This window comes from Myotis lucifugus, unplaced genomic scaffold (genome assembly GCF_000147115.1).
Source record: "Myotis lucifugus unplaced genomic scaffold, Myoluc2.0 scaffold_332, whole genome shotgun sequence".
NCBI lineage: Eukaryota > Metazoa > Chordata > Mammalia > Chiroptera > Vespertilionidae > Myotis > Myotis lucifugus.
The window spans coordinates 123,304-132,142 of NW_005871380.1; the positions used below are offsets into that span (position 1 = coordinate 123,304).

An 8,839-nucleotide genomic window follows, 5' to 3' on the forward strand; every position below is an offset into this window, starting at 1 on the left:
ACCACCCCCCCAGGGCGTTCCACAACGGGGGAAGCGCTTCCCAGTCTTCCCCTTCACACGTGGCGGGGCAGGATGTTCCCGTTAACAGGGGGCCACACCCTTTTCCTAGTTAAAAAATTAACAGAGGAGGCCAACTCCCAGGCCACCTGTTTGTGAGACATCCTCCAAGGCCCCCTGGGCAAGGCTTCCTCAGCTGCCTCCAGGTTTTCCAGGCAGGCCCCTCTCCCCTTTCCCAGCAGGACCCTTGCCTTTGCTCACTATGCCGTTTGCCCCTTTCTCAGTGTGCTAGCAGTCCTTTCCCAGCAGGCCGTCCCCGCCGCCCCCGCACCCCGAAAGCCTCCAGCCCTCCAGTGCCCTGCAGGTCATCTCTCTGCTGACAGAGCTGCCCCGTCATCTGTTCTTAAGAACATGACCCCGCCCTGCCTATGCTATATACGTCCAGGGCAGATGCCCCCACCCAACTGTCATTGCAAGGAAGGTGAGCTTTCTTTTTTTGGTTAATCCTTATCTGAGGAGACTTTTCCATTGCTCTTTTAGAGAGAGTGGAAGAGAGAGGGAAAAACAGAGAAACATCGATATGAGAGAAACACATCGATTGGTTGCCTTTTACACGTGCCCTGACCAGGGCCCAGGCCGGGGAGGAGCCTGCAACCAACGTATGTGCCCTTGACTGGAATCGAACCCGGGACCCTCTGGTCCGCAGGCTGACATTCTATGCACTGAGCCAACCTGGCTAGGGCAGGAAGGTGAGCTTTCTTTGCACGAGATGCCCCGATGGGCTCTGGCCTCCTTCCCTCCAGCCTCTGCCTCTGACCTTACACAGGCAGAGGGTCTTATGGGGACTGGCAGGTCCCTTAACCTGCACTCGCCCCTGGGAGGCCCATGGCTGTGGGCTGCTTCCCACACCATCAAGTCTCTACTCCCCTGACTCCCCTGTGGCGTCCCCATCCCTCTCCTGCTCCGAGTGTGCCCCTTCACTCCTCCCACGGGAGCTCCATGGGGAACTGCTGGACGAAGGAGTGGGGGAGCAGCATTGGAAGGTACAAAGAACACTGGATACAGATGCCCCCTGAAAACCAAATGCTGGATCCCAGGACAGGATTCTGAGCTGGATGAAGCAGTCGCACTGAGAGCTAAAACCAGGGCCATGATAGGTATTCTTGACCTTGACGCAAAACACTGCTACATTTACTGGGTTGAATGGTGACCAGCAAAAGGTATGTCCACTCGGAACCTGTAAAGGTGACCTTATTTGGAAAAAGGGTCTTTGCAGATGTAAGTTAAGGACCTCAAGAGGAGACCATTCTGGATTAGGGTGGGCCCTAAATAAACCCAGTGTCCTTATAGGACACAGAAGAGAAACACACACACAGGGAGAGGCCGTGAGAAGGTGCAGGCAGAGGCTGCAGTGATGCATTTACATGCCCCGGAGTACCCAGACTGCCAGCAAGCACCAGGAACTTGGAGAAGCCTGGGCTGCATTCTCCCTCAGAGCCTCAGCAGGAGCCAGCCAGCCCACACCTGGCGTCCTGAACTGTGAGGAAATAAACTTTTATTGTTTGAAGCCACACAGTTCGTGATACATTTTTATGGCAGGCTCAGCAAACGAATACAGCATGCCAGCTGCCGGGTTCACACATTCCGTGTATGTGGGATGCAGACAGATAAGGGTTTCTTTTGTTTGTTTGTTTTTATTGATTTTAGAGACAGGAAGGGAGAGGGAGAGAGAGAGAGAGAAACATCAATGATGAAAGAGAATCATCGATCAGCTGCCTCCTGCACGCCCCCTACTGGGGATCAAGCCCAGAACTTGGGCATATGTCCTGACCTCCTAGTTCATGGGTTGATGCTAACCACTGAGCACACTGGCAGGGCAGGTTTCTTCACACCACCGAGAGGGAACAGAATAGTGTTCGAGGTCTGTCATTTGGAGGCATGAATTGCTCCCATCCTGGCCTCTCCCTCAGACACACACGGGGAAAGGCCTGTCCAAAGATATTATGTCCTAAACTAACGGCTCCTTTGCCCCCAAGATGCACAGCAAACATTGCCTCCCATTCCACAATCCCATGTACTCAATCAAGGTCCAGTAATCTAACCTCCTCACTGCAAAAGGCCCTTGCCCTGCCTACTGATTTCTGAAGTCACAACAGTTACAGATGGAGCCGCTCTCCAGCTCCTGATCTGTCTGGATAAACCCAATGTGCAGGCTCTGGCTTGACTTGGAGAAATTTGCCCTAATTGTCTTCATCATCAGAGCCCCCTCGTTCTGGGGCAGCAATTTACCTGCCAGGTTCGAACTTGAACTCGATTTGGCTCCACCGTGTAAAGGTTTTCCTCGTGCATCGCTAACACGGGAGACTCACACAGAAAGGTACCTAAAATAAAGAGAAACATGACAGCAACAGCTAAATATCTCATGCTCCCTCAGAGTTGAAGAAGCATTTTCACACACGTTCCCTAATTCGCCTCAGACCTCATAACAGCTTTGTGAGGGGTGTGTTTTCTGCATGTTGCAGGTGAGGAAAGCGAGGCTCTGAGGGACGGGGAACTGCCCACAGCCAAGCTGGCAGTGACGGCTTGTGCAGGCTGCAGGCCTGGGGTGGACACTCAGTGCCGGGCCCTGCACCACGCATCAGTGGTGTCTCCTTTCTCCCTCCTGGCAGCACAGCACCTATGAGGGCACAATGGATTAAGCAAGTGTCTGCTTAACTTATGTGGAACTTTGGAGGCCACAAGCGCTGGTCTCTAGACTAGTTTCTAGACAGGCTCTTATCTGGTTGAGGAGATGGTTACACACACAAGACAGACTATTTCAGTGCCTGCTGTGCTGTTTGTCCTATGGAGTGAATAAGAAGTTCATCCTGCCCCTAGGGGGCCTACACTAGAAGAGAGGAAAAGATGCCAATTACCAGCAAAATACAAGGTAGAGCAAGAAAAGTGTTAGCAGAGAATTTCAGGCAACAAAGCATTAGAAGAAAAAAACAGGAAATGGTCTGAGGGAGAGAGGTGATAACCAGCACATACATCCCCAGAGAGGTGAGGTGTTCAACGGAACACAGGGAGGGCTCATCCTTGGATCGTGTGAGGTGAGAGGGCTGAGGTCAGGACGGCTGAGCCGGCCGAGGAGCATATCTTCATGGTCACTGTGTAGGCTGGAAGCCACCCCCTAAGGTATCACGTCCTCATCCCTGGAACCTGTGAATCTTAGCTTCTGTGGCCAAAGATACCAGGGTCTCGGGATGGGGAGAGTATCCTGGGCCTTCCAGGTGGGCCCCAAATGCAATCACAAGTGTCACTATTAAGAGGGAGGTAGAGCCCTGACCGGTTTGGCTCAGTGGATAGAGCGTCAGCCTGCGGACTCAAGGGTCCCAGGTTCGATTCCGGTCAAGGGCATGTACCTTGGTTGCGGGCACATCCCCAGTAGGGGGTGTGCAGGAGGCAGCTGATCGATGATTCTCTCTCATCGATGTTTCTGGCTCTCTATCCCTCTCCCTTCCTCTCTGTAAAAAAATCAATAAAATATTTTTTTTTTAAAGAGGGAGGTAGATTTCAGACAGGAACAATGTGACCCCAAGCAAGGACTGCCAACAGTCACCAAAAGCTGGAAGAAGCAAGAAACAGATTCTTCCCTAGAGCTCTGGAGGGACGCAGCCCGCTGACGCCTTGACTCCGGGCCTCTCACCTCTACAACTGTGAGAGAATAAGTTTCTTTTTAAGCCACTGAGTTTGTGCAGCTTCAGAAAACTCCTACAGGCATGTGCTGAAGAGTGGAGGGTAAAGGCAGCCTCGTGAAACAGAGAGCTGGCGAGACTGAAGGGACAGAGAGAGCCGTTTGAGAGTGATGGAGCCTCTCTGATGATCTGTCCTGACATTTCCAGACAGAGGCTGGCCTTGGTCAAGAGGCCCTGGGGCTCACTGCTCTGTGCGGTCTGGATCCAGTTCAAAAGTCGGGTGTGTAGCAACTCCGTCCCCTGGGCAGCACTATGTGCCAGTGCAGCCTTATTTCTGAGCCGTTTTATTGTCCTGGATCCAGCTTGCTGGCCCCGGATCCAGCTGCGCTTCTCAGCCACCTTGAGGGGCTTCAACAGGGTGAGGCCCAGGAGGCCGGAGAGGCCCTGGCAGCTCAGGGCCGGAGCTGCACCACTGACTCTGGAAACACAGGCATGAGAACTGATGTGCGAGTCCCCCATGGCCCTGTGCCAGCCCTCTGCCCAGACCACAGCACCAGCACATCCCACCCCATTAGACGGTGAGAAAAGAAAGCATGGTGCCGAGTGTCCCTTCTGCTGGGGTGGGGGTGGGGGGATTCCTACCTGCATTTCGCAATATGGCTCCAGAAGGCTCAAAGACCACCACCTGCTTTCCATTCCAGACAACGACAGCATCCTAAAAAGGACCGTGGACATGAAAAAGCAACCTGCCACCTGGGCCCCTTACCATCCTGAATGACCCTACAACTGACCGGGTCTTTTGTCTACACTGAAGACCCCCAACCGACCCCACAGGTCAGCCTCGCAGATACCTTGGTGATGAACACTCCGCTGATGTGCATGTCCGTGCGCAGGTTGTACGTCAGCCCCGTGGAGAGGAAGGACACGTTGAGTAAGCTTGGGGAAAGCTGCACCACGGCCGCCTGCTGGTGGAAGTGCGAGGACATGGCCTGCGCGCTGAGGATCACCACAGCGCTCGTGTTGTTCACCGCCAGAAGGTTCTTCCGGGAGCCCCACTTCATTTCCACGTTGGAGAGAAAGAACCAAAAGTGTGAACAGTGGAGAGATACAGTCAGGAAAACATTATTCATACAAGGATTCATAAACAATTTCCGAGCACTATTTCTTCTTGTTCAAAATTATTTTTAAAATGTTGTAAGTATAAAATGTGTACATTGTACAAGAATTTTAGAATACTGATACTCAGCGTTGTGATGAAGCTGGTAGCTACCTATATGGCTGTTTTCGCTCGTGTCTGTTCTCACTGGTTGAACATCTACAATTTACTTTTCTTTAAAAAATGTTTTTATTGATTTTAGAGAGATGAAGGGAGAGGGAGAGAAACATCGGTATGAGAGAGAGATTGATCAGTTGCCTTCTGCACGCACCTCACCGGGGATCAAACCTGCAACCTGGGTATGTGTCCTGACTGGGGATCGAACCAGCAACCTTTTGGTGCCCAGAACAATATTCAACCACTGAGCCACACCGGCCAGGGCTACAATTCACCTTTCTGATGTTAATTTAGAGGTGCTTACTTTTTAAAATTCATAGCAAACCTAACATAACATATTAAATTATCCAGCTTTCCTCTGATATAAAATGCACATTTATAATTTCATATTAAACTTCCAATCTATATAAATCTGTTTCTAGATCTCCTACTCCATTCCACTGATATATTTATCTACTCCTGATTAACCACTGTTGTTGTCTTTTCCAATTTTTATTTATTGAGTTGAGAGAGAGAGAGAGAAGCGATTTTTTGTTCCACTTATTGATGCATTCATTGGTTGCTTCTTTTCATTAGTTGCTTCTTGTATGTGCCCTGACCTGGGATCAAACCCACTACCTTGGCATATTGGGACAACACTCTAACCAGCTGAGCCATCTGGCCAGTGTCATAACCATTGTTTTAATTGCTAAAGTTTGAGATATATTCTGGTATATTATACAGAAATGTTCGGATTGTTTATACTTTTTTTTTCTTGGCCATCTGCTCTCCCAGATGAGTTAAGAATTACTGTGTTGAATTCTCCCAGGGAAAAAAGTCCTTATTTTTAATGTGTATACATGTCATTTGTGGATTTATTTGGGAAGAAATGACACTTTTACAAGATTGAGGCTTCTCTTTGAGAAACATGATATATCTAACATTTACTCTGTTTTCTTTTACGTCCTTTAGGAAGGTTAGTGTGGCTCATTCTATTATTTTATTTTTATCCTTATTTGAGGGTTGCCTCCTAGTTATTTTTATTGATTTTTAGAGAGAGAGGAAGGGAGAAAGAGAGAGAGAGAGAGAGGGAAATATTGACTAGTTGCCTCCCATATGCACCCTGATTGGGGATTAAACTCTCAACCTAGGTAGGTGCCCTGACCAGGAATTGAGCCTGCAACTGTTTGGTGTATGGGACAATGCTCCTATCAACTGAGCCACCTGACCAGGGCCCATTCTATTATTTTAAATGGCATTTCTTTCATTACCAGTGAGGTTTCACGTTTTTCATGTATTTTACTAACCACTCCTAGGTAAATTATCTCCACCATTTTTTCCATTAAAGCTCTCAATATTTTTCTTTTTTATTTTAAGAGTACGTTTATTAAAGTTGCGAACAGTGAAACAAAAAAAGGGCTTAGGATAGAAAAACAACAGGGGAGAGCCTATGTGTGCTCGGCCTTGGCTCTCTAGATATGTTATAGGGAAGAAGTGAGCCACACTGAGTCGTGCGGACTCCCCTGGGAAGAGCTCCCCTGGATGCAAATCTCATGGGGACCCTTAGCATTTAGGAGAAAAAATAAAGATGCATGCCCGAGAGGGAAGAAAGGTGTGGGTATGCTCCAGAGAGAGCACACTTAATATTTTCCTTATAAATGTCAGTTTTCTTCATGTCCTTTATTCTAAGACTAGAGGCCCGGTGCACGAAATCATGCACCAGTGGGGTTCCTTGGCCTGGCCTGCAGGATTGGGCCAAAATCTGCTCTTCAACATCCCCCGAGGGGTCCCAGGTTGCGAGAGGGCACAGGCCAGGCCGAGGGACCCCACTGGTGCACAATCGGGGCCGGGGAGGGACACGGAAGGTTGACCAGCTGGGGAGGGACCATGGGAGGGCTCCAGGGCGTGTCCGGCCTATCTTGCTCAGTCCTGATTGACCAGACCCCAGCAGCAAGCTAACCTACAGGTCAGAGATTCTGCCCCCTGGTGGTCAGTGAACATCACAGCTAGTGGTTGAACAGCCTTAGCATATCATTATCATATTACACTTTGATTGGTTGAATGGATGACCAGACGACCAGACACTTAGCATATTAGCCTTTTATTATACAGGATATCACTAAAGGTAAGCCATAAGTTAAAAGAATAGCTGTGTAAAGATTCCGTCCTCCCACAGAAAAGTAAAAGCAACAAAAGAGTTGTATGCAACTTTCTATTAAAATAAAGAAAACAATATGCATTGAGAATCGGGAAATACAGTGTTTTAGAGCTCAGATTTGCCTTCAGTTCTAGTTTTGTTCTCCATTGCCCAGTTTGACATAAGTTTTTATGTACTCAAACTTATTAATCTTTGCTTTGCAACTACTTTTATTACTTCAAATCTGAGAAAGTTATGTTCTCTCTACAGATCTAATAATATTCTGTGCTATTTTTAGCCAGTTATTCTGTCCTAATTTGTAACATATTTAACTTGTTAATATTTAACTTGTTAATTCATTTTTATATATGGCCTGAGAGGAGGATCTGAAAGTAATTTCCCAAAATTGCTAAAGGGTATCCCTAAACTATTTACTACATAAATTTTCCTTTCCAGATTAGTATAGGATTAAAGACATTTTAACTTAAGAGATTTACATAGAGCAGATCTTTTTAAAAAATATATATTTTTATTGATTTCAGAGAGGGAGAGGGGGAGAGATAAAAACATCAATGATGAGAGATGTCTGCAGGCTGATGCTCTATCCACTGAGCCAAACCAGCTAGGGCTACACAGAGCAGATCTTAGAGACAACTTCCAGGATGGCAGGGTGAAGAGCCCAGAGGACATACAGGCATAAATGGTAAAAATTATGAAAAAAAATCTAACTCTCTGGAAATTGGGCATAAAGCAAATGAAGACGCATTTATTCAAGAGAGTCTAGCCCAACTGGAGTGGCTCAGTTGGTTGAGTGTCATCCTGTGCACCAAAAGGTCGCTGGTTTGATTCCCGGTCAGGGCACATCTCTCTCTCTCTCTCTCTCTCTCTCTCTCTCTCTCTCTCAGATTGAAAAAGAAAAAAAAAAGATTGTTTACTAATTCTTGTAAGAGCAGTACAGTCTGTGACACCTGAGCCACTCTGCTCCCCCCCTCCTGTCCCCCAGCTCAGCATGACTGAAGCCCCACTCGAGTGGATAAGACAGGGCTCCCTCTCCTCCAGCTCCCAGATGAGGGCTACAGCATGTCCCTGGTAGGGGCTAACCACCAGCATTTCTCGTCCCCTGGGCTCTGTGTTGTAGAAGCTAATTCCAGGTGAGTGGGGCAGAGAGCTGGGGGCCCTCTCCTTCTACCAGCCCCTGCTCACAGGCATAGTAGTCTGAGAAGACTGGGCCCCCACACCCTGGCCCCTGCTTGCTCACAGGGTAAAGGCTCCATGCTGGGAGAGGCAATCTGAGAAGATAGAGACTACTGTGCCCAGCTCCATGCCCATAAAGCAGGGTGTCTTTTGAGAGAAGCTATCCCACTCCCAACCTCTGGAGAACTAAGATTTTTCCCCCCAAGGTAGAGGCTGTCCACAATGTTGACACGATATTTAAACTAAAATGTCTAGCTCACAACAAAAAAAAAATCAAGTGCCATGCAAAACAGAAGACTATAACTCACACACAAGAAAAAAACACAGGCAACAGAAACTGCCCCCAGAAGGCCCAGATGTTGTACTTAAAGACTCCAAAGTAGCCATCCTATATAATAAAAGCCTAATATGCAAATCAACCAAATGGCAGAACGACCAGTGGAACGACTGGTCGCTATGATGCGCATTGACCACCAGGGGGGAGACGCTCAAAGCAGGAGTTTCCCCCACCGCCGTAGGCCCCAGGCCAGCCAACGGCTGCGGATGCGCAGCGGGGGGCCCCCCCATCACCCCACAGAGGGA

The 8,839-nt window shown here is 48.5% G+C and overlaps 1 protein-coding gene across 1 annotated transcript in view; it reads right to left on the reverse strand.

Moving 5' to 3' along the window:
* Nucleotides 1–8,839, reverse strand: part of IFT140 (intraflagellar transport 140) — an 89,509-nt gene that overhangs the window by 58,098 nt on the left and 22,572 nt on the right. Inside the window, exons 10-12 of the mRNA XM_006100869.3 lie at nucleotides 4,526–4,729; nucleotides 4,317–4,389; nucleotides 2,287–2,378 (exon numbers count right to left, since the gene is read on the reverse strand). Coding sequence (XP_006100931.1) covers nucleotides 2,287–2,378; nucleotides 4,317–4,389; nucleotides 4,526–4,729 — 369 coding nt within the window. The remainder of the gene's footprint in view (nucleotides 1–2,286; nucleotides 2,379–4,316; nucleotides 4,390–4,525; nucleotides 4,730–8,839) is intronic.